Genomic DNA, 24,724 nt, shown 5'->3' with positions numbered 1-24,724 from the left:
CGGCAGCTCCTGGCCTGTAGTGAAAAGTGATGAAAGTGATGGAGCTCGAGGCTGTGTGGGCAGTGGGCCCGAGGATCTGACCCACCGGCCACCTCCCTGTGCTTCTCCGCGAATGCAGATGCGTGACATTGGGCGCATAGGGTTGGTGGTGATTGCAGGAGAGAGCGGCAGGCCTCTGTCTGCTTAGAGGGGAGGGGCCACGGCCAGCTGCAGGCCCTGGCGTCGGGGACGTTGGCGTCACCGTGGACACGCAGGAGAAGGCAGGAGAATTCTGGCTTGGAGGAGTGATGTCCTCGGACAGAACTCTCCTTTTTTAAAAGAGAGTCTGGCTGACAGTGAACCCTTGGTCTGCAGAGATGCTGTATCATCTCGGGGGGGAACTGCCGTGGTAAACCCCGCAAGTGGTGAGAAGTGCGTCTCGTGTGCCGCCCCGAGCTGCACGTGATTCAGGGCCCAGGCTGGCCAGGCGCTGACAGGAAGCGTGGTTTATGGACTTGTTGGATGGGGTGGAATTCGGGGAGGGTCAGGGCCTCAGCACCCGTTGGGGGTCCCTGGGGCTCCTCCCTGTGCATGTTCATCCCCAAGCTGAGCCCCCCGGGGACGGAGGCCTGACAAGGGAGACCGCCTAGAGTGGGTTCCACCCCCAAGTTCCTAAGAAACCGAGGAAGACCCCGCCCCCTTCTGCCAAGGCTTGTGAACATCGCTTGATTTCTTAGGTTGAATGGTGCCGGAAAAGTAAATTTTTATGGAGCGCAGTGTCTGGCAGCTGGTGAATCTCTGGCCTCCGAAGTAGAGGGATGTGCTGGCCTCGGGGCCTTTCCTGCCTCCGCCCCAAGCCAGAGGGAGGGGACCAGAGTCCCAGGAGCACAGGTGGCTAAGATGTGCCTTTAGTCCCCATGTGTTACGGATGATGAAATGAGGGCCACGGTTCCCCCAGCAAACATTCACTGTCTGTGCCAGGCAGAAGGTATGGAGATGGGGGAGAAAACAGCCCCAAGTCTTGGAGGAACAATTACAAGCTGGAGACAGATGCGCAAATAACTGTGCTGGGGTGTTCGCTGAGGACGCAAAGGAGGGTGCCGTGGGTGAGGGGGTGGGGACGCTCCCCCAGGTCCTGAGGGATGGACAGGAGTGTGAGGGGTAGGGGTATTTTAGAAGCCGTTTGAAAGGCTCCAGAAGACGGTGTTTGTGGGTGATGGGGCGCAGGGAGGGTGGGGGTGAGGAGGATGGACAGGAATCCACCGCCCGTCAGGGAGCCTGTGTAGGTGAGGAGGCCTGGGGTGTGGGCGTGGCTGGGAGTGAGGGCAGTGGGACCTGTTGGAGGAGTTTTGAGCAGGAGAACCATGGGGTCACCACACAGGTTGGACTTGCAGGTGAGAGGAGACCAGGGGTGTTATCCTCTGAAAGGATGAACTCTGTCCCCAAACGAAAAAAAACATAAAACACCATCGAAGTAGATGTTGTGGCAAAGATCGGAACTCTCACGGACCTAGATTTACTTCCCAGGTGGGACGGGAGGGGTGCCACGAGTTACTAAGAAGAAAAAGTAGAACCCAAAGCTCGAGGCGAGGGCTCAGTAACTACTCACCACTCTAGCGCCGGAGGTGTCTCGTCTTCTTAGAGAAAGAGCTCAGCGTTGGAAACGGCCAGCTGTTTTCTTCGCTTGTCTTTGGAGGCTGCGGTGGGGGGGGTGTCTCAGTTCTGTCCCTGGGGACATCTGGGCCACGTCTGGAGTCGAGTTTTGTTGCCACAGCGGTGGGGGGGGGCGCTACCAGTGTGGAGGAGGCCCAGGCCGCAGAGTGACCGGCCCGAGGGCCGACAAGCCGAGAGGCCATTGCTGCAGCGTCGCCGGCTCTTTCCTGGTTCTGGGAGGCTGAGCTGAGCATCTGCTGTTTGGGCATCGGCCCCGCGGGCTTGCTCTGGGGCCTCGGACCCCCAGCAGGGGCCCGGTCACCCCGGTGGGGTCCCTGCCGCGACCAGGTGCTGGACACTCAGAGCTGCTGGCTTCCTTCCTGCGCTTCCGCCGCCGGCCTGGCCACCCTCCGACCGGGCACGACACGGCTGGTTGGGTTTCGGCTTTTATCTTCAGATTTATGAGATTACATTAACCTTTGCTGGACTTGGATGTGCCTGAGCCGCCCGCCGTGTTCCCGGAGGGTAACTTTGTTTCTGAGGTCTGGGGGGGGAGCAGGCGGGCTCCCGCTGACGCCAGCTCTGTCCCCGCAGGCAGACCTCTGCGTTATGACCCGGCTGCTGGGCTACGTGGACCCCTCAGATCCCCGCTTTGTGGCTGCGGTCCTCGCCATCGCTTTCAATCCGCTCTTCTGGAATGTGGTAAGTGTCCCGGCGGGCTGTGCGGACGGACGGACGGACGGATGGCTCTTCCCCGCCCCCCCGCCATCTGTCTGGCCCGTGTGGGATCATCCCCTCTGCTTCCCCACTGAGATCGGCACCAGTTGGAGGGCGTTGACCGGGGAAGCCCCTCTCCTCGGGGACCCCACGACGTGGTGGTGCCCAGCAGACGGCCCTGGGCCGCAGCGGGGCTGCCCGTGTGTGCCGGCGGGTCCCGGTCTCCTGGCTGGCGGGGCAGTGGTCTCGGTGGGGTGTGCCCCTCTGCCACACCCCAGGGGAGCCACCTGTGACTCCCCGCCCTGAGGACGCGCTCCGGAAGCTTTTCCTAAGTGAGGCTCCCTGCAGAGCGGCCTGCACCCCCCAGAGCACCTGCAGAGCGGCACCCGGCTCTTCCGTGGGTGCGCGGGACGTGGAGGACCGGAGCAGGGTGGCTGGGCTGAGTGGTAGGTGGGCTCTGGGCTGTGCCTCCCGCCAGCCTTTCTCTGAGACGCCTCTCTCCTGCCAAGATGTGGGGGCAGCTCTAGGGGTTTCTGGCCCACTGCCCGTGGTGGCATCTCTGGAGGCACAGAGAAGGGCGGCAGGGTGGTCTGGGGCTGCTCCCCGAGGCTCCTGCCCTGCACCCACTGGTACGGAACCCGGACGCCCTGGGCCCCCCGGGCCCTCCTGGAGGGCGGCCTGATGAGCGAAGCGGGCCCAGTTCAGCACAGGCTGTTCAGAACTGCGCTCATCTCAGGTGGCCACTTGCTCCCAGGGGCAGAACAGGACGTGTTTGCATCTGGTTGAGGAGTTAGGCCTTTTCTTCATCGGGGAGAGCGGGTAGGGGCCGAGTGCTCACCTCAAAGAGGCTGCATTCCACTCGCATCCCGACAGATGCGTCCCTCCTTCTGGGGGTTAATGCACCTCCCTTTTTAACACACTCCACTAGTCTCCTGTGCTGCCAGAACTAATTGTGACAAACTGGGTAGTTTAGAGCAACCGGGATATATTTCCCCCTTCCCCGCCTCCGCTCTGGAGGCCAGAAGCCTGAAATCAGTACACCAGGCCCGGGTCTAGGCGTGGGTAGGGCCACGCTGCCCCCAGGCTGCGGGAGTCGGTCCCCAGGAGACGCTGGTTCCAACGGCTGCACCTCCCTTGGCTCCCCCAGTCTTCACACTCCCTCTGCCTCCCTCCTGCAAGGAAGCACGTGACTGGGGCCCCGAGGAGCCAGGACAACGCCCACCTCCAGACCCCAGAGGCAGGCTGAAGCAAGGCAGCCTCCCCAGGTTCTGTGGTCGGACGTGGACATCACCGAGGCCGGCTTTCAGCTGCTACACCCTCTACCCTTCATTGCCCGGTGCTGCCGGAGGGAAAGGTGCACGGGGTGTGAGGGTGAGGGCGAAGGGCAAGCAGGATCTCTGCGGGGCCTGGCACGGCGACTCCAGCTCTGGCGGGAGGCCTGTGTCAGGTCAGGGCTGCTCAGGCAGGGAAGACCTGGGAGGCCGGAGGATGGTTCGGGGCAAAGCAAGCTCTAGACTTCCACTCAGGCCCTCCTGCCCAAGGCCACAGGATCTTCCTCTGGCTGTTCATCGGTATCCTTTCATATCCTTTGTAATAACCTGTAACCCGTGAGTAAACTGGTTTCTGGAGCTTGCAGAGCTGGGACGGCCGTGTCGGGATTGCGCTGAGGGGTAGGACGCCCGGCTGGTGTTGGAATTGTTTGGGTGTGTGGGGAGGATCCTCCCGTGGGGACTGGTGCGCCGCTGGAGAGCGTGAGAGCGGCGAGGGCGTGGGGGGAGCTCAGACCTGCCCCGGGGCCTCCAGGGGAGGCAGGGTTCGGGGGTGGCCACCCAGGGCTGCGTCTGGCCTGGAGCCCGGGCCCCTGGACTGCTCCCTGGGCCGCAGCTACTGGCGCTGCCCACCACGCCCGCCCGGCAGCGCCCAGCATCCGCGCCCGCTAGAGCCCACGCGAGCCTGAGCAGCCCCGGAGCCCCGCCTGCAGGAGGCTTCTCCTCCCTTGCGGGGCCTCCTTGGCTCCTCGCTGTGTTTCTGGCTCTGTCTCTGCCGAGACCTCTTCCTCTGCCTGTCATCCATCCACTCGCTCATTTGTTCATGCAAATGCTCACCCCCCAATTCCAGTCGCCAGGGAATGAAACTGCGAGGGTGCTTGGAAAGGAGCTGGAGAGGGACCAGTGGGGGCTCTTCCTTTGTCACCTGTGTCTCTGTCCAGGTGCTGTGGCCCCACCTGGGGGTGTCCAGGCCCTGTAGGGAGCTCGCTGTTTGCACCCAAACCAGACCTCCCCGACTTCTCCCCGCCCCACCTGTAGGAAGGAGGCCCCCGCCAGTGGGGTGGCCCCTGGTAGGTCCCAGGGGAGAGGGTGGTGCTTGGGAGGAGACAGCATAGTTTATTAGATCCACAGTCCAAACACTGGAGTTGGTTAACAATGAAGCTTGTCCAGAAGCCTGGGAGTGGGTCTCATGGCTTCTCAACAGGGGGTCTCATGGTTCCTTGGTGGAGGGTCTCGTGGTTCCTCAGCGGGGGGTCTCGTGGCTCCTCAGCGAGGGGTCTCGTGGCTCCTCGGGGATCTCGTGGCTCCTTAGTGGGGGGCTGCACAGCGTCAGAGCTGGTGCCTGGGCTTCTGGAGGAGCAGGGTTGGGGTAGGGAGGTGGACGAGCCAGCTGGGCTGCAGAGGGAGGACCCTAAGTGCCACCCTGTGTGCTAGAGGCCTCAGTGAGGTCGTGTGCTGGTGTTTGAGGGGTGGACACGTGTGTGCATGTGTGAGTGAGGGGAGCTGTCTGACACCTCGCTCCCATCTGGCTCAGAAGTCTGGCTTGATGGCCACGCACCCACTGGACCAAAAAACATTCTCCCCAGGTGCGTCCTATTTGCGGGGATGTTAAACTGTGGCCCAGGGAGGGCTCTCCTGAGCAGAGCCTGCTGGCTGGGCGGGCCGAACTGAGACCTTGGCTCTGGGAGCACAGGGCTCTGGCCCAGGAACCACTGTCCCTTCCAACCAGCGTCCCCTCGGACACCACGGCGCACCCCCTCTCCCCGCCCCCACCTGCTGTGCTCAGAGCTGGGTTCCCGAAGGACTAATGGACGTCTGGCCTCGACCCACACTTGCTCCCCTGGGCTCGACGTGGGCTCAAGTGCAAGGTGTTCTGCAGCGCGTGTGTGTGTGTGTGTGTGTGTGTGTGTGTGTGTGTGTGTGCGCGTGCGCGTGTGTGTATGCGCGCGCGCTTTTTAGGGAGTAGGCTGTGTTCTCAGCTGCTAGCAGCCCCTCTGCCTGTGGCCCCACCGTCTCTGCAGGGAGAGCTGTCTTGGCATCGGCAGGGCTAGGGTTCGAGCAGTGAGCTGGTAAAGTGTCCTTGGCTGCTGGGATGGGGTCAGCTCGCCGAGGGCCGAGGCCGCGTGGAGGGTGAGGAGGGAGGCTCCTCTGCCGCAGCCCGGCGGGACCCCCCGGACTGGGCTTGCTCTGCCAGCCCTTTTCGGGGCCCTGACACTAGGGATGCGGCAGAGTTTCCGCACCGTTCCTGCTGGGGGCCGCGTGGGTGGAGGAGGCGCGTCTCTGGTCTGGCGTCTGCAGCGGTAGCTTGTGCGGGACAAATGTGGCTGGAGCGGCGGGAGGGCAATCTCTTGGGTCTGCCCCACCCCGTCCCGCACGTCCCCGAGGGCGGAGGCATCAGTGGCCACGCCCAGTCTTCCCCGCCCTCCTGAGCAGCAGGCCACCACGTGCTTTCACTTGTCCCAGAATCTCACGCCCAGAGAGGCTCCACGGCTCAGGAGTGCGTCCTGGGGAGCATTTCTGTATCTGGTGGCTGCTCCCCAGCCTCCAGGGGTCAGGATTACCCAGGGGGAGACTGGAGACGTGGATGTGCTGGGGGCGGCGTGGGCTCCCAGGAGTCTGCTCGCTGTGCTGCTGCACGCCCTCAGCACCAGTGGGCCGCCCAGACCCTCTTCAGCAGGGGCAGCAGGACGGGGGGAGGGAGCAGGGGTGAGTGCAGGTGGGGGAAGCCCGCAGCCTGCAGGGCCCCATCCCCAGGCACACCAGCAGGTGCAGGTGGGCGAGCCCTGCAGGCCCCGTCCCCTCTCAGTCCTCGTCTGCAGCGGGCGGCTGGTTCCCGTCTCTCCCCCAGGACCTCGGGCCTGCGCCTCCTCTTTCCTGACCTCTGCCCCCCACGGCTCACACCCCGGGGGATGCCCTCGTCCCCTCTTTGCAGAAACTGCTGGAATATCTGGCTCAGCAACACTGGGAGTGCAGTGATCCTCCCTGGGCGTCCGAGGCAGGGAGCCAGGAGGCGGGCCAGCTACGGGGATTGTCACGGGCAAGAAAGCGAGAGGGCAGGACTCCCTCAGCCGCGCCCCCACCCCGGCTGCTGGGTGGTGGGCAGAGGGCCTGCAGAGCCCCGAGCCCTGTTCTCTGCCGTAGGTCTGAGTGTGGCCTGCACGGAGGGAGGCAGCTCTGGGTTTTGAGCACTTGGTCCGGAGGGCATGGGGAGGACCTCAGGCTTCTCTGACCCCCGCCCTCCAGGCGCCTCACACCCTGCTGGAAACTGCACCAACTGCGCTGGTGGCTGGAAGTGGCGGCCAGGGGCTGGGACCCCCGGGCCCGGGCTACAGGCAGGCGTCCCCCAGCCAGCACGCCCGGAGCAGCGTGTCCAGGAGACACTGTCCCCAGGTGCGGATTTGACACCTTCCCCGGGAGCCTGGAAAGTCAGGTGTGAGATCCAGTGGCCTAATTTTAGACCTTGGGTCTTCGTGTCAGAACAGGAGGATAATTAAAAGGAAAGAATGAACGAGGCTGGCCCGGCCAGGGCCGTGGTGAAGCACGAGCCTGGGAGGAGGGACACCACGGGGCCGAACTCAGAGGAGCCTCGGGGAGGGGCCGGGTGGGGGGCCGAGGCGCCATTGGAGGCAGCTAGCTGGGCTCATGAGGCGGGTTTGTCAGCGCCTTCTGGGAAGAGCCCCCTTCGCATCAGCAAACCTGCCAGGTCTCAGCTTTAAAGTCGCGCTGGTCCCACCGCCCCCTCAGTCGCGCACGGGCTCGGGGCTGGACGGCAGGCCCTGTGCTGGTCCAGTGTTTCTGAGCCCTGGTCGGGTGTCATGGCCCCTGCTTGCATCCTCCTCCCGACCCGACACTCGTCTGCTGTTTCGGGCTTGTTAGAGTCGTATGTCAAGTGAGAGCAGGAGTCACCGTCCCCGTGCCTGCCCTCGGCCTGGGGGGGCAAGGGCCCTGCCCCGGCGGTGGGCACCTACGAAGGGCTGCATGCCCTCTCGCCTGGGACGGCCTTGAGGGTGCGCGGTCAGTTCCGGCTTCCCCCGGGGTCCCTGCCTCCCCCGGGGAGCCGTCCGCGCGCCCCCCACCCCCACCGAGGACAGGGTGCTTGTTTTCAGTCTCTGAAGTTATGATGTTGAAAGTTTCAGTGTCGGCAGCGCACGTGCATGATACAGATTCCCACGGTGCAAAGGCCTGCGGTGAGAGGGCCTCTCTGGGGCCTGCCCCTGGGCCCCGGGGTGGGCTCTGCCCGAGGCCCCTGCGTGCACAGGGGTGGCCTCTGCTGCGCAGACGGCAGCCCCTGCGCATCGGCATCTTTTCCTTCGTAGAAGCAGAGGCTGCGGATCTGGGAGCAGCAGTGGAAACTGGCTTTTGCTGGGGTTTCCAGAACGCTGGGCCCTCCGAGCGGCTCTCCCTGGGCCTGGGGGACGGCTCGCTTTGCATCCTGAGGCCTCCTTGCTCTCAGCCCCGTGTGTGGGTGTCCCGTGCTTACTCGCCGGGCTCCGCTGGTGGAGGTGCCCTTTTTCCAGACTTTGGCCCGTAAGCAGCCCTAGAGCAACGTCCTTGCCCTGCTCACCTGCACACGCGGCACGGCCAGGGCCTGCCCGGACAGGACAGGTGTGGCTGTGACTGATGGAGGCGGGCGGGGGAGCAGCGTGTCCAGGAGACACTGTCCCCGAGTCTGAGCAACCGGTGTGGCTTGTGGGTGTGACCTTGACCCCCAAGTGCCCTGGGAGCCCCCCAGGCCTGCCTCCTCAGTGCCTCGCTGGGCCCAGGGGCTCCTGCCTCCGCCTGGGCCGAGCGCCTAGGGAGGGGGCGCGGGGTTGTCCCCGGGGGGCTGGCGCTGTGGGCAGGGACTGTCCTGTGCTGTCCCGTCTGTCCTTGTCCAGGAGGACAGAGCCGTAAACAGCCCCTCCTCAGAGGTCAAAGGGATGTTTGGGGTGGCGGTGATCAGCACAGAACACGGTATTTTTACCCAGGCTGTACCCAGCAGGAAGAGAGCGTCCTTGTGCCTGGCGCTGTCCCTGTCACAGGGCTCTGCAAGGGGATCGGGTTTCCTGGGGGGGTTGCCCACTGCGTCTGCAGTGCCTCGGGAGGGCGCGCGGGCCCTGGTGGCCCTGGCCGTGTGGCCGTGCCCTGGCCGTGCCTGCCCCACCCCCCGGGGCTCAGACCCGGCAGCAGAGCGCTGCCCCTGCCCAGGGAAGGGCTTTCCTCAGCTGTGGTGGGGACGTGTGGACCGCGGGTCTGGGAGGCGGCCGGCTCGGGGGAGCCGGCCAGGGGCACTCGGGCCCCCTGCTCTCTCGCGGCTTCGTGAAATCTGCTAGATTCCAAAGCAAAAGCTTATTTTAAAAATGCCACAGCTCTTGTCACTGCAGAGCGTTGGATCAGCCGCTGATCAGGCCAGGGAGACTCCGGACGAGTGTCGCTGATCTTTGCACGTGTGTGGCCCGTGCACTTCTGGGTCCCACTGCCTGATGGGCCTCCCTCCCGCCCGCCAGACAGCTCATGGACTCCAGGTCACATTTGCCCTCTGATCGTCGGGTCCCTGGGTCCCTGGAGGCCGTGGGCGAGATGGCCCTCAGTCCTTCTCAACCCCTCCCGGATCCTCTGCCCACGGGGCGCCCCCTCCTTGAGGCTCCTGGCCTCATTCCTGCGGCCCCCCAGGCGTGGGCATCCCCTGGTCTGGTCTGTGGATGGCGGGTCCTGGGAGGTGGGGAGCCCCTGGCCGACGTGAGCTGAACCACTGGGCTCCTTGGTTCCACTCCTGTGCTGCGGGTTCTGCTCTGACTGGTCTCTGGAGTTTCAGATTTCCTTCTTTCTCTGCCTCCTTTGTTTCTACTGCTCCACTCCTACATCCCGTTTTCCTTGTCACGGGGATGGCAGTGTCTCTCCTCGGTGCCTCTACCTACCACGTCTGAGGGACGGAGCCGAACCCTGAGCCCGCTCCGTTCCCCGCCTTCTGAAGCTGGAGGCTGGCCCGCTCGGCGCCCCGCAGGCCAGGGGGCACCTGGGCGGGACAGGGAGCTCTCCCGTGGGCGCAAGGCCCGGTGGGCTGGCAGGCTCCCCCTGCTGCTCAGCCCCGCAGACAGCACCGCTGCTTGTACTCTTCCCGCGCTCCTAGCCGGCTTTGCAGACGGCAGAAGCCTCCAGGCTGCTTAAATCCTGCCACGCCCCCCACCCCTGGCCTAGCCACGTGGACACGGCCCCAGCTGCGCCTGGGCCGCCACACACGCAGGAGCCGTCGTGAGCGTGGGCACTTAGGGGGTCGGGATTCAGCCTGGTCTGAGTGCAGGACGCCTGCCTGGGGGTTCAGGGAGGAGTGAGGCCCCTCCCCGGTGTCCCCAGGCCACTTGAGGAGGGACAGCTTTGCCAGAATAGGCTTCAGGGCTCCGAGGAAGCCAGCAGGGAGCAAGGCAGTGGCACGTGGCCCAGGGGCTCGGAGCACGCAGGGCCGAGACCACAAAGGACCTGAGGCTCCAGCAGGAAGGCGCAGCTCCCAGGCAGTGGGAATTTTTTTTTATTGGCAAATGTTAAGTGCGTGGAGCAGTGGGGAGAAGGGCCCTGCCGGCACCCGGGCCCCGGGACACCTGGCACAGCCCCTTTCCCCGCAGCCCTGCCTCCAGAGCGGAGGACACTTCTTGCCTCAGCACAACCTCATTATCAGGAGAGAACATTGTGAGCAAAGCTGGGGAGCAGGCGGGAGCGGGCTGTTCCGTGTTCTGGAGTGGAACGCGCAGATGAGTCGCTGGACGTGCCCACCCCCGGGAACGGGAGGGGACAGTCCAGGCCCTGTGGTCAGAAGCCTGGAGGAGGCGGCGAGGCCCGGGTCGGGGACACTGGATGGGGGGGCTCCTGGGGTCTTGGCCCCCGGAGGTGGGGCTGCCAGGGGAGGGTCTGGAGCCGCTGCAGGGGGCAGGAGCGGTGCGGGAAGAGCTGTGGAGGCTGGGTGGGTGCGGGGACCAGGGATGGTGGCACAAAACAAGGGGGCCCTGCAGGTGCTGACGCTGAGCCCGTGCCGGTGGTGCCGGTGGTGCCGGGCGTCTTCGGTGCGTCCCCGGCCCACTGGCAGCACCAGGGGAGGCCCAGCTGCTCACGGACACGTCCAGGTTTCCTTTCTGGGGCTGAAGTCCAGGTAAATATTGACCAGAGAAGGCAGACCAGGTTTTGTGCTGTATTTGGTTAATGGTTGAAGAGCCTCTCTGAGGCTGTTTCCTCCGAGGCTTGTTTCATTTAAAATCGAAAAAAGACCCTGAAAAGCTGTGTGTGATTCAGACGTGGCGAGCGCAGCAGGAAAGCCGCACGTTTAGGCGGATCCGCGAGCGGGTCCTCCATGGAGAAGCACTTCTCCCTCCCCTTTCGTGTATTAAGTAAAACTTAAAAACAGGTGTTCGGTGAGCGAGGCCTGCGTCACTGGGATGCACGGGGACGCACAGGGCACCTCTGCCCCGGCCTGGGGCTCCCTGGCCACCTGGCCACCCTCTTTCTGACCAGAAGCCTCCTGGCGTATCGAGGGGGTGACAGGCGGGGTCCCACCACTGAGCTGTCCCCTCCTGAGGGATTTACCAGCGGAGAGCACCCTGGCCCTGCAGCCAGGCTCCCAGCAGGGGGACCGGGTCCCACCCAAGTCACAGCTGTGTGACCGTCAGATACTCCTGGGCCGCCTGCGCGGCCGGGCAGTGGGAAGACCCTCACCAGCCCCCCGGCTCCGCGGGGGTGAGACCTGGACCTGAACTCGCCAGCTGTCTCCCCGCCTGCCTGTCGGGATGGTGGGCTCGTGGGGACAGGGCCTCTGGGTCCTGGGCTCCCCCAGCTTATCTTTCCTCCCAGTTTCCCCAAAGGCACGTATCAGTGAAGAAGAGGCGGCCACGCAGCGGGGCAGGATGCGTGGCAGATGTGCTGTACCAACAGCGACCCCATTGGGCGCCAGCGCAGGGCGGGCAGCTGCGTCCTGCCCTGGTGGTCACCCTGTGCAGGGGGTGCCTGGGGACCTGCAGGGGTGTGATCGGCCGTCTTGGGGTGTCCACAGAGGGTGGGGAGAGGCCAGGGACCCAGGGATAGGAGGGGTCTCGTGGAGCCGCCACGTGGCCTGGGTGCTCCCCTGAGTAACCCCTAGGCGCGCCCTCTGCTGCCGTCTTGTTCTGTTGTGTTAAAATATACTTAGCGTAAAGTTGGCCATCTCAGGTTTTTAAATGTGCATTACAGTGGTATCGATACATTCCTCTCGGTGGATCATCAGTGTCTGCCCCAAACTCTGTTCATCCCGTAGAATTGAAAACCTGTCTCCACTGAGCACTCACGCCGGTTCCCTCCCCCAGCCCAGCGCCCAGCTTCCTGTCTCCGGGGGTTTTGCGGCTCCAGGGCCTCATGTCGGTGGAATCGTGCAGTGCTTTTGTGACTGCTCACCTCACACAGCATGATGTTTTTAAGATTTGCCTGTGTTGGGGGAGGCTGTAGCGCAGGGGTAGAGCACGTGCTTAGCATGCACGAGGTCCTGGGTCCAGTCCTCAGCACCTCCGTTACAAACAGACCTAATTGCCTCCCCCCACCTAAAATAATTTGAAGATTCATGCGTGTTGCAGCAACTGTCAGGAGCTCCCTGCTTTTAAAGGCTGAGCAGTGCTGCAGTGTGTGTGGACCATGCTTCGTGTATCCGTTTTACACCTTTGGACGCTTGGGCCGCTTCCACCGTCTGGCTGCTGTGAACAGCGCTGCCGTGGACGTGGGTATGCAGAGTTCTCTCTGAGACCCTGCTTTTCGTTCTCCTGGGAGCTGCCCGCATTGTTGGTCGTATGGCGGTTCTATTTTCTGACTTTTGGGGGAGCCTCCATCCTGTTTTCCACAGCGGCTGCACCATCTTACATTCCCACCAGCGGGGCACGAGGGTTCCAGTTTCTCCACACCCTCGCCAGCACTCGGCATCCTCTGTGTTTTGGCTGCAGCCGTCCTGATGGGTGCGAGGGGGCAGCTCACCCGGGGTTTGGTTTTACTTCCCCGACGAGCAGTGATGTTGAACATCTTTCCATGTGCTTTTTGGCCGTTTGCATGTCTTCTTTGGAGAAATGTCTGTTCGAGTTCTTTGCCCATTTTTGAATCACGTTGTTTATTTGTCTGTTGTTGCTCTTCTCAAGGGTGACATTTGGGACACAAAGAGCTTGGTTTGGGATTCGGACAGACTCAGGAGCAGTAGCCACACAGAGTGTCCCTGTCCAGCCCCGAGTCACTCTGTGTCCTCTCCCCCCGCCCCCCCTGCAGAGGGGACGGCTGAGGGCAGACTCCCCACAGGCTTGGGGTGTGGTCCTCCCTGTCAGGTGCAGAGACCGTTAGCAGCCCCAGTTCCCTGCCGGGCCAGGCACCTCCCACGATGCCAGGGCTGTGCCGTGAGCTCAGCTGGCAGCGGGCCCCCAGGTGTGTCGCGAGGCCCGACCCAGACCCACGGGGGGTGCCTTTCGAGGGGCTCCTTACTCCCGCCTCCCCCGCTGGGGCAGGGGCCCCACTGCAGGGCGAGTTCTTGGTAGGGGTGACGGTGTCCCCAGACCCCCTGCCTGGTGGATGCTGGGGCCAGAGGCGCCAGCTCTCCCCTGGGAGGGTGGAGGAGGCCTTTGGACTTGGCTTAAGCGGCTGGTGAAGCCGTCGGAGCCCGTATGAGGGGAGAGGGTGGTTCTTAGGTGCTTAGCCTCCTGTGAGGACCCACGTGCCAGCCAGCGGGCCTGTCACAGGGTCCCCAGGCCCCTTGTGGGTGTCCTCGCAGGCAAAGAGAGGTCGGGGAGGTGCGGAGGGACCAGGGCGCCCCCGCGGGTGGGGGCTCAGTGTGAAGCTGGTGTCCAAGGGGCCTGGGATGTCGCGGGCCACTGCCGTCTGGGCCCCGCCGGCTGCGCGCCCTGGGTGTCGGTGCAGGCGGAGGGCAGCGCGTGTGGGAGCGGGGGGCGCTCACTCCTGGGGGCGGCGGTGGCGGCAGCGCCCGACACGCAGGGTCCGTTCATCGAACGCCCTCCTTTTATGGACTTCCCGTGGTGTAAGTAGGGATCGTTGCGCAAGTCAGGGCCCTAAAGCTTTTCTGGCCCTTTTGTAGCTTCAGGTTTTGTGTGTGGATGCGCAATCCATTTTGCACTCACTTTTGTGCGTGGTCTGGGCTACAGGTCGGTTGCTCTTCGTGCGCGACGCCCGGTGCGGTCAGCCTTCCTCCCCTGACTTGCTCTGCACTTGGTCACACGTCCGTGGACCTTGCAGCTGTGGGTTTCTTTCTGGACTCCCCGTGCGGCTCCAGTGATCTGTCTGTCTTTGCAGCACAGTCTTGATCGTGTTGCTTTATTACACAGCTCAAAATCTGTCACTTTAGCCCAGCTTTGTTCTTTTCGTTTGTTTTGGCTGTTCAAGTCCTTTGCATTTCCGTGTGAATTTTAGAATCAGGTTGTCAGTTTGCAACAGAAAGCCTGCTGGGATTGTGATTGGGTTTGCGTTGAATCTATAGACCCGTTGGGGAGAACGGACGTCGTAATAATTCTGAGTTTCCAGACCCATGGACGCTGTGTCTCCATTTATTCTAAGTTCTCAGCGAAGCGTCACAGTTTTCGGGTGCCAGTCCCCCACCTCCCTGTCGCCTCCCTCAGCGTTTCTGCGTAGCTCAGGCCGGGCCACGTTCGCCTGGCCCGCCTTCTTCCCGATCTGAGGGGCTCGGCCCTCGGGGTGCCGTCGCTGCAGGTTCCTCAGATGCTCCTGGTCAGGACGGGGGCCTTTCCCGTGAGTCCTCACGTGCCGAGTTTTTGTTGGGAACCTGTGCTGGGTTTTGTCAGATGTTTCTTGTGTCTGTTACAAGGTGATCATCATGTTTTCCTTAGTCTGTTTACACGGTGAATGACATGGATGCGTTTTCAGACGTTAAGCCAGCTTTTCCTTTTTGGTATAAACCCTACTTGTCCTTGTGGTATGTTGTCGGATTCCATTTGCTGATTTGCTCACATTTTGTCTAGAATTTTTGCATTTTGTTCAGAAGGGATATTTTTCTCTAGTTTTCTTGTAATGTTTTTGATTCTGGTATCAGGTAATGCTGACCTCATTGGGGAGTGCTCCTTCCTTTTCAGTTTTTGGGAAGCATTTGGACATAATTGGTATTGAAATATTTGGTAGCGTTCACCAGTGAAGCTATCTGGATTTGGAACTTCCTTTGTGTGAAGGTTTTTGACTCTACCTTAAAATACGTTAACGAGGGCACGGTTAATAGCTCAGTGGTAGAGCACGTGCTTAGCAGGCACGAGGTCCTGGGTTCAATCCCCAGCACCTCCACCAAAAAAATACATGTATGTTGATGGATATAGTGCTGGTCAGGGTCTCCACTTCTTTGGAGAATTTTTGTAATTTCTGCATTTTTCTAAGCTATCAAAATCATCGATATAAAGTATTATGCATATTCCCTTTTTGCCCTTTTATTATTTTTGAGAATTTTTAACCTCTTCTTCTTTTGGGGGGAGTCAGGGGAGGTAATTAGATTTACTTGTTTGTTTATTTAGTGGAGGGCCTGGGACTGAACCCAGGAGCTGGTGCCTGCTGAGCACGCGCCCGCTCTCTGCCCGTTCAGCGTCCGCAGGCTCTGGAGCGATGCCATCCTGATGCTGTGAGTTTGTGTCTTTTTCTGTCCATCCGTCTGGGTGGAGGGGCTTTGCTCCTCTTCTCGGGGAGCCAGCCCTTGGGTTCACTGATTTCTCTCTGTAGCTTTTCTGTTTTCTGTCACTGATTTCCACTCCAAGCTTCCTTCTACCCACCTGGCTTTCGTTTTCTTCTCTTTGTCTAGTTGCTTGTGGGAGCAGAGACCAGTGACTGGACCCCTTCCTTCCTTCTCTCCTGGGGGTGCTCAGCGCCGTGAACGCCTCCCAGCGCTGTCCACCCAGCATCCCGCAGACACCAGTATGTCGTGCCTTCGTTTTATTCAGTTCAAAAACCCTTCTGGTTTCCTTTCTGATTTCTTCTCTTTCCCATGAATTTTTTTTGGGGGGGAAATGTGTTACTTAGTTTTCAGAAGATTGGGGATTTCCTTAGAGACCTTTCTGTTACTAATTTCCGATTAATTCCACTGCGGCCGAAAGCACACCACCCTTTGTGTGATGTGAGGCTCTTTTGAGTTTACTGTGATTTGTTTTATTTCCTGGAATACGGTCTATCTTGGTAAATGTCCCCTGTGCACTTGAAACAGATTTGTTTCCTGTGAAGTCTTTCGTAAACAGACCACGCTGGCTGGGGGTCAGGCTTGTATCTGGTGCTGTCCATATCGAGAGGGGTGTGGAAGTCGCTCTTCTGTGCTGCAGGCTTGTCGCTTCCTTTAGGCCCTGTAAGCTCAGGGATCGGCGCAAGGGTGCTTGCTGTGTCCTCTCCATTAATTGTGGGACAGTCTTCGTCTCAGTAATAACGTTTGCTCTGAGGTCTACTTTGTCTGAACTCAGCGCCCCGCTCCGGCCTCCTCTTGGCCCGTGTCAGCAGGACGTCTCTCGGGCCGGCCTGCACTCTTGCCTGGTTTGTATCTTCATAAGGAAAGTGTATTGTAGCCAGCTCGCAGTCGGAGCTTGCTTTTTGATCCAGTCTGACGATCTCTGCCTTTTAATTGGGGTGTTTGGGTCGTCAGCATTTAGCGTTAGTGTTGACGTGGTCAGGTTTAAATCACGTCCTTCGTTCCTTCATGTCCAGCGTCTGGAAGGCCCTTGTACGTTTGTCTGTGTTTTGGCTGTTTCAGATGAGAGGCTGAACTCCATCGTGGCTGGAGACAGAAAGGACGGCAGCAGTGACTTAGGGCCATTCAGCTGTCCCTTTCCCTGTCTCCTAAGTGTCTGTCACAGGTGGGGTGTTTGAAGCAGGCGCCAAGCAAGGTCTGCATGCTGCCGCAGTCACACGATTCCAAGCCCCTGCACCAGAACAGTTCCCCCCCTCCCCACGCCGTGTGTGTTCAAGGGGCTGAGCCATTTGTCCGGTAGAATTTCCTGGGTTTGGGTGAGCGTATCTCTGTGGCACTTTTTAACGTGCTCCTGTGTGTTTTCGGAGCCAGGCAGGCAGGGGCAGGGGGCCCATCGTGAATGCTGAGCGTGCGAACCTGCCCGTACCTGCCTGCTTGCCCCGCTCCTGGTTTCCTGCCGTCGCGCCTCACGCTTCTGGTCCCGGTGCCTCGGGAAGGGCCTCTGAGCGACACGGAGATGGGCTGGGGGCTCAGCCTGGCCCTCACCGCCGGGCTCCCGCCCTGTCCCGGACCCAGTTACTGGCGGCTGCCTGCCCTCCCTTCACTGGGAGCTGCAGCGCAATGCTCCCCTGCGCCCTCCCTCCTGCCCTGTTAGCTGTGGGCCTTCTGTGGAGAAAGCCTTTCCTCAGCAGTGGTCCGGGTGCTCTGCAGTCCAGTCCAGGGAGCAGCCGCAGGGTGAAGGCTTCCTGCCACTGCTGAGGCCACCGTGGAGGTGACAGTTGTCCTGGAGAGGCATGACTGAGCCCCGGGGGCCCTCCGCACCTTATACCGTGTTCACATTCAGGGCCCAGATGGGTAACGAGCTCATGAAATTGCCGACTGCTCCCCCCGCGTCCCTGGCTGGGTCTTGGCCCCCCACCCCCACCCCGGCTTCCTGCCCCAGAGCACAGCTTGATCATCCCCTGGTGCCCAGCCAGCCCTGCAGTGGGGGCCCCACGGTGGGGGCCCGGTGGCCCATGTGTGGGAAGCAGGCAGGCAGACAGCAGAGGCTGGAGGGGCGCTGGTTGGACCGGTTCCTCACTGAGCCCCGCTGGTAGCTGTTGAGATTCTAGGTGTGTTTAGTTTGGAAAGTTAAATACAGCTTCTGTGGCTGAAAATTAAGTGTGAAAGTCTGTGCCTCGGGGAGTGCTAGGGAGTTGGGGTGAGGGTGTGGGTGGTCCCTGTGGCCTTGCCAAAGGACAGCAGGTGACAGTGCCCAGTGGGGTGGGGCACTGGGCCTGTGCCCCCATGTCCTCAGGCTGCCCTTCTACCCCCCTCCCCTCCGCTGTCTCCTCTGGTGTGTGTGTGTGTGATGTTGTGCGTCTATGATGTGTCTGATGTGAGTCTGTGATGCGTGTGATGTGTGTCTGTGATGTTGTGTGTCTGGGACGTGAGCATGTGCTGGGCCCTGGTGGAGGGATCCTCGGCTGCTCAGAGCCGCTCTTGGGCTCGGGGTGTCTCCCTGGTTGCCAGGCCCCCCACTGCTTGTTGCTGTGTTGCAGAGGTTGCTTCCAGGGGCCTGTGGTCCGTCCGCAGAGGCCTAAGGGTGGAGGTGCGTGCTGGGCTCCCCGGCTCTCGTCCTCTCTCTCCCCGCACACGCCTCACGCGTCTCCTCCTCTCCCCGCCCGTGTAGGTCGCCAGATGGGAGCACAAGACCCGCAAGCTGAGCAGGGCCTTCCGGTCACCCCACCTGGCCTGCTACACCCTGGGCGGCGCCATCCTGCTCCTGAACGTGCTGCGTTCCCACTGGTAAGTCCCCGGTGGACCCAGACACGGCCCTTTGTCCGCTCGTTGTAAGAAGCCCGCACCTGCGTGGGGCGGCCACGGTATCGGGGTCCATCAAGACGCCTGACTGCACCGAGCCCCCGGTCCTGACACTCCTGCCAGCAGAGGCGGCCCGGCGACCGCAGGGACGGGTCAGGGCCACGTCCTGGGGTCTGGGCACGGAGGGGTGGCGCAGACAGGGCTGGGTGGGCCCCGGGCTCCTCCCAGAGGCTGCTCCTGGTCTGCGGCCTGGCCCCGCCCCTCCCACGCCGCCTTGTGGGACAGGACCCCTGGCTGTGGGGGCTCCCTGTGTGAAGGCGCCGTGTCCGTCACACGCGCAGAGTCAGCGCAGCATCACAGCTGCAAACGCCAGGTGACTTTTCAGGGGCTGCGCAGGTGAGCGTTTCTGCTTGCTTGTTTCTGGGGTACGGCTTCTTTCATTGCGCACCAGGAAGAGATAAGTGAGTCGGACGCCTGCTTCCTGGGGATTCTGCTCGGCTTACTTGCTGGTAGACGAGCGAGCTGCCTGAGCCCGAGGTCCCCGCACGGCTGTCTGTCGCGGATAGAAGTGGGCGCCGTGGGACCCCCTTGGCAGACAGCCTTGTCACACTGGTGACCAAAAGCTCACTCCAAGTTCTCAGAGTGGAGCCCCGAGACAAGTGGCTGGGTCGCTTCGCCCCCACCCCCAGCACAGAACATTCCGTGGGAGCCCAGCGTCCTGGTCAGGTTCCCGGTGCAGGACTGTGCTCTCCTGGCTTCATGGAGCCGCTGGGAACTGCAGACCCGACGGTGGCCACGTGTTCCTGGAAGCCCGGTGTGGGCGCGGTGGGCACCGGCCCTGATGGGACCCCGAGGGGCCTCCTTGCTGCCGGACAATGCCAGTGACCCCCGGCGGGGGGGCCGCACTTGGTCCCCTCGCTCTGGGTCCCGGCTGCTCCTCCTCCTGGAACGCTCTTCCTGCCCACCTTTCCCCCGGCGAACGTCTCCTGTCGGATCTCGGCTCTGGCCCTGTCTAGTGTGCCTGTCCGGCTTTGTCACATGGTGTCCCCCTCGACTCACTCCAGTCCCTCCCACTGCACCCAGGCCCCGTGGGCAGAGCCTAGCGGGTTCATGGCTCCCAGTGTGTGTCACCATGACACGGAGGTGACCGCTGAAGCCCGGGGCACCCAGGTCCGAAGCCCAGCACCGCTCTTCTGCTGGGGCTCTGAGTCTCTTACCAGGTCGCCCCAGAGGGCCCCAGAAAGCTTGAGTCAGGTGGGTCTGCCAGGCTGTGGGCAGCCTGGGGCTGGCCAGAGGGTGCCCACCATGCCTCACTGCCCTAGGTTTGAGGGTCGAGGGTCAGTCCAGAGGGAGGGGCAGGTGTCAGACTGGTGTTTTGGCAGTTAGAGCCCAGGGGCCGAACAGCGGTGCGTCCCCCCCAGCCCCAACACACACACACTCGCACTGTCTCTGCTGTGTGGTCCCTAAGGCACTGGTGGCCAAGGAGCTCAGGGCCTGCAGGTGAGCCCCGCCCCAGCAGAGCCCACGCCCGCTCCGTGCCCTCACCGTCTGCTCCGTGGCCTCAGCTGCTGGGCCTGCAGGCTCGAAGGTGTGCCTGGGTCTCAGGGCTGCTGGTTTACCAGAAAGGCCAGGTGAGGGCGTGGGGGTGGGGCATGGGGGTGGCAGTTGGGCACAGCCCTGGGTGTGTGTGACCCTGAGCCCGTCCCGGAGGCTCAGCCTGGAGCAGCAGGTGACCCTGAGCCCAGGGAGCAGGGGGCGTGGGCAGTGTGAGCGGCGGCCAGGTATGCTTGACACCCGTGTGCCAGTTTGTCGGGTCACCATGCGGGCTCTGCCCCTGGCGTCCTGTTTGCTGTCTGTTCACAGACCCTCTCCCTCCCTGCTCCCCCGCCTTCAGCCTGGGGGGCTGGGAGGGGTGCCGCTTTTCATCCAGTTGATGCGTATGTACTGGGACCCCTTCTGCCTGCCGTGTGCCAGGTGCCAGGGATACTCAGGGGAGGGGGAGGCAGCCTCTGTTCTCCAAGAGCTGAAGGTAGTTGGAGGAGGGAGGTCCAGGGAGGTGGGTTTTAGCTCAACACAAGGGTCCTTTTACGACAGTCTGAATTTACTGATGGAGCAGATGGACAGAGATGGTGAATTTGCTCTGCTTGCAAGAGCCTGGCAAACAGAAGGACCCTGTGACGGATGGACAGAGGGAAGGATGAATGGCTGGATGGCTAGGACAGGTGGACGGATGGAGAGACGGGTCGGTGGGTGGGTGGATGGCGAGCCACCCTGCTGGGGGGTTCCTGGTACGAAGCGAGTCAGGTAGCTGTCTTGCGTGAGACAGATCCTGCGTCTTTCCTGAGCGTTAGGACCCTGGCGTGGGGTGCGTCGTGATGCAGGCGTGCACTTGCTCCCACACACATCCTTTCCTCGAGTCTGTTCCTGCCCCCTCGCCGCGCCGCCCGCCTCCCCTGGTGAGGCGGACCCTGACCCTTGCTCCTGGCTCCCCCCCGAGCACAGTGGCTGTGCCCTACGGCCACACATGCACACGCCCAGCGCCGGGTTTGCAGGGCCAGCCCGCGTCCTGCCTTCCGTGAGCCTGCTTCCCTCTGCCCCGTCAGTGACTGCAAACTGGTGGTCTTTGGGCCAACCCACCTGCTGTCCTGCCCAGTCTAAAATGGTTGTCATTAATTGTCTGTTTCTAGAAATTGGGATGCTTTACACACAAGTTAGGGTTTCTGGCTCCTCTGGAAGAATCTAAACATCGAGCAGGCCCTGCTGCCCACTTCACCCATTTCCGGCACCTGCCTGGCCCCAGCAGGCACTGAGTTTGAGGGCCCTGGACTGACTACTCTGGGGGCCACTGGGGGACAGGGGCAGGCAGGGCAGGGGGCCTCCCCACAGCAGTGACCTGTCTCCCCGCCCCGGCCCACAGCTTCATGCAGGCCATGCTGAGCCAGCCCAGGATGCAGAGCCTGGACAACCCCACAGCCTACCGCGCGGGCCTGGCACTCCTGGGAGTGGGCAGCGTGTTTGTACTTTCCAGCTTCCTGGCGCTGGGCTTCACTGGAACCTTCCTAGGTGAGACCATGAGGACAGGGCCTGGGCCCTGCTGTCTCCCTGTCTGCCCCGCCCCCTCTCCCCGCCGGTCCCCCCGTCCCCGGTCCACTCGGGAGGCCAGGCTATCCAGCCTTGTCCTGCTGGGTGGCTGTCCCGACAGGCAGGATTTATATTCGTTGTGTTCCAGCCACATGCTGGGGCTGGTGTGGGGCTGGGGCAGGTGACAGGTCGGGGGCACTGTCCCTTCTGCTCACCCCACTGCCTGCGGCTCCAGGGCTCTGGGGCTGGGAGCCCAGGGCTGGCCTGGCCGGACGTGGAAGGAAAAGCCACAGGGACGGGAGGGTGGGGACAGTGGGCAGAAGGGGGGGAGCGGGGGCTCTGCTCACAGGCCGATGAGGCACCATCCCGAGAGGCCTGCACGCGGGCGAGGCCTGGGCAGCGGTGAGGCCCTAGCAGCGCCTCCTTGTGCCCATGCAGGAGCTGGAGGGACCCGGCTGCTGGAAGAGGGTGCACAGGCAGGAAACTGGGTGGCGCGTGGGGGCCCCTGGTCCGCAGGTGGGGGCGGGCAGGGTGGCTGGAGCACAGGGGCCAGTGGGGCCACAGCGGAAGGTGAGCGGCGGACCTGTCACGTGTCCCCGAAGGCGACGCAGGGGCTGAGGCTTCACTCTCGGGAGGTGGGGGTTGTGGGGTGGAAAGACCCTCTCCTAGCGATGAGGAGGCTGGACGGGGGCCAGGGAGGAGGTGGGGATACGGTGTGGGGCTCGCAGAGAAGGCTGTGGGATGGGGAGGGGGCTGGCGGATGGAGGGGCAGGGCGTGGTTCACTGCAGGTCAGGAGGCTGCGGGTGGCCCCACTGGGAGTCGGTGGAGAGTGGGGAGGGTGGGGCGCAAGGTCTGGAGGAGGGAGCGGGAAGGGGCCTCGAGCACCAGTCGCCACGGCCCCCCCAGGAGAAATGGCCTGGAAACTCAGGATGCAGGGCACAGCGGCCACCCCCTCCCGTGAGTCACTCCAAAGCAGGTTTCTGTGCCGCTGCCTTCCAGCCCGCTGGGAAGAAAGGCTCTCCTAGCCCCCGCGGCTCCCCAGCCCCCATCCCCCTTGTCCCCAGACAGTGATAATGCAGCTGCCCCTCTCCCGCCCTCCACGATGCTCAGGGCTGTCTGGGGAGGGGTCGTAGCGAGCAGCACCGTGCCCTTGGGGGCAAGTGCCATGGACAGGCCTGTCCCCGTGTCCCTGTGCCTCGAGGAGGGGGGACTGGCCATCTGGCAGTCACACTTTCCTGGCTGCGGTGGGAAAGCTGACCTCCAGGTTGACCACCAGGGGTTGGGGTGGCAGTGCCATGGGTAGGAGCTCACCCGGACCACAGTTTTGGGTGAGGAGGGTGGAGTTGGGGGCAGAAATAGCGAGCAGCAGGCTGGGCTGCTCTGGACAGTGGGCGTGTGGGGTCCAGCAGTAGGCCCTGTGAACTGAGGGAAGTGGCCGAGGAGGAACGGCTGTCCCGAGAGCAGGGACAGACAGCTAAGCAGAGGTAGCAGCACGTGCAGAGGCACTGAGGCCCAGAGCGGAAGGGGCTGGGGGCTCAGTGCCTCAGCCCCGGGGGCCCCCACGCCCCCGGGGGCCTCCCTCAGGCTGTGTGACCCGAGCGTGGCCCTCTGTCCTGCCCTGACTTGTCCACAGGTGACTACTTCGGGATCTTCAAGGAGGCAAGAGTGACCTCATTCCCGTTCAACATCCTGGACAACCCCATGTACTGGGGCAGCACGGCCAACTACCTGGGCTGGGCCATCATGTGAGCCCCCAGCCCCTACCCTCCCTGTGCGCCGCCTGACGACGGGTCAGCCCAGGGCTCCCCTACCTCGGGAGTTTGTTCTCTCTGGAGATAACATCCTAGAACAGGGGTTGGCAGACTCTCCTAAAGGGGAGGAGGTTCCCAGGCCGCAGGCAGGCCTCTGCCCGTGGAAGCAGCCACAAGACAGTAGGTGCACCGGTGGGCGTGGCCGAGCCTTGTTTGTGGACACCAGTGTGTGAATTTCACATAATTTTCTCGAGTCACAAAATATTCTTTTGATTTTTAAAAAACCATTAAAAAATGTAAAAACTGTTTTTGGCCTGGGGACCATAGGCCGCCAACCCCATGCCAGAACAGCAGGGCTAGGGGTCCTGGTGGCCACATCCAGGCTGCAGCGGTCCCTGCCCCACAGAGCTGTCTGCATCGCCCGCTGCGGGCACCAGCAGTGACCCTCAGGGCAAGGAGGCTGACACTGGGGTGCTGTGGGCCCTGGGCTTAAACCAAGTGTCCTTCAGAACGGTTCCTGTTTGTCCATTTTCTGGATTAGGACTTCTTTCGTAGAAGGTTTTTGTACACAGCGTTCTGCCTTGAAGGTTACAGGTGCTCAGAGACCAGAGAGGCTGTAAGATCCAAAGGAGCCAATTTCAGCCCCACCTTTGGGGGCTGCCAGGACCCAGCACTGGGCTTCGGGGGACCAGGAGCTAGAGGGCACTGTGGTCTGGCTGGGAATTGCAGCCTGTCCCCTCTCCCTGCACCCGGGCAGTGGGATCCAGGGGGACAGGCTCCACACCCCAACCTGCTCCCCAAAGCATCTCCCACCTGAGACTGGCTGGGTGAACCCCACACAGGTCCTCCCTGCAGCCTTCCCTGCCAGCACACCCACTGTTCCCTCCTGCTTCCATCCCCAGTCCTTCCAAACCCAATTTGAAGTGTCCCCTCCTCCAGAAAGCCCTCCCTGGCCACACCTTCCCCCTCCCACACACAGGTGCCTCCTCTGCCCACACGTGGGTCCTCTCTGCCCCAGCAGTGCCTCTCACCAGGAGTGAGAGGTCACCCCCTCCTCAGGGCTGTCAGGCCAGGGCTCTCAGGAACACACAAGGGACCCTAGGGAAGCCAGGCTCCCACAGGTGCCCTCAGGAGGACATAAGCCATGCAGTCATCGATGAGGAGGGGGCCTCAGCTGTGCTGGGGTGGGAACCCTTTGTCTGAGAGCTCATTAGAGACAAACCATTACCCGGGTGGCCAGACGCTGACCCAGCAGGGCTGGCTGCTCCCAGGCCCTCTGCAGCCCATCCATCCCCCCATCTCCCACCTGGGGCCCCATGGATGGGCGCCTGGTGTCCACACAACCGTGCTGTGGGGGCCCAGGAAGGCCCAGGGCAGCAGGATCCCTCGGGGCACCAGGCCCAGGGGCCCAGGTGAGACGCCCCCCTCCCCAGCAGGCACAGCGGGGTCCCTGGGACCCGCCCCCTCCTGGGCTTGGGGGCGGGCCTGGGCTCAAGATGTGGATGAGTTTCTCCTCACAGGGCGGTTAGCCTGACAGCATTTTCAAAGTGGGAAAGTTTCACACACACCCCTTGGGAAAGGGTGCCTGGCTCACATCCCAGGGCCCGTGCCGGGGGGCTGGCCGGGGGTCGGCCGCAGTCAGCTGCCGGAGCCACCTCCACCCCTGGCCTCTGTGGCTCCTAGATAATGTGGTTTCCCAGGGGTTGTCAGCTTAGAGATACTGTGACCACAGGCCCCTACCCATGAGGCCCACCCAGGGGGTCCAGCGTGCCTGCTGCCCCCCCCTTCAGCTCCTGGGGTGCCTGGCTGTGGGTGAGGAGGCTCTGCT

At 62.6% G+C, this 24,724-nt stretch overlaps 1 protein-coding gene across 18 annotated transcripts in view; it reads left to right on the top strand.

Annotated features, from left to right (window-relative positions):
• The window catches only part of PEMT (phosphatidylethanolamine N-methyltransferase), a 35,216-nt gene that overhangs the window by 8,979 nt on the left and 1,513 nt on the right, over nucleotides 1-24,724 (top strand). For 7 of the 18 annotated variants that reach the window (XM_074341947.1, XM_074341945.1, XM_074341948.1 and 4 more), the window contains 5 exons: nucleotides 2,227-2,334; nucleotides 3,529-3,720; nucleotides 17,933-18,048; nucleotides 20,981-21,126; nucleotides 22,779-22,890. In XM_074341947.1, the coding sequence (XP_074198048.1) occupies nucleotides 2,242-2,334; nucleotides 3,529-3,720; nucleotides 17,933-18,048; nucleotides 20,981-21,126; nucleotides 22,779-22,890 (659 nt within the window). In that variant the 5' untranslated portion in view covers nucleotides 2,227-2,241. Of the gene's footprint in view, nucleotides 1-2,226; nucleotides 2,335-3,528; nucleotides 3,721-6,860; nucleotides 7,008-17,932; nucleotides 18,049-20,980; nucleotides 21,127-22,778; nucleotides 22,891-24,724 lie in introns of all 18 variants that reach the window. The other 11 variants (XM_074341954.1, XM_074341956.1, XM_074341953.1 and 8 more) reach the window with 6 other exon arrangements.

Source organism: Camelus bactrianus, chromosome 16 (genome assembly GCF_048773025.1).
Source record: "Camelus bactrianus isolate YW-2024 breed Bactrian camel chromosome 16, ASM4877302v1, whole genome shotgun sequence".
NCBI classification, from domain to species: domain Eukaryota; kingdom Metazoa; phylum Chordata; class Mammalia; order Artiodactyla; family Camelidae; genus Camelus; species Camelus bactrianus.
The sequence above is the reverse complement of the archived record's forward strand: the minus strand, read 5'-3'. Positions and strand labels throughout refer to the sequence as shown.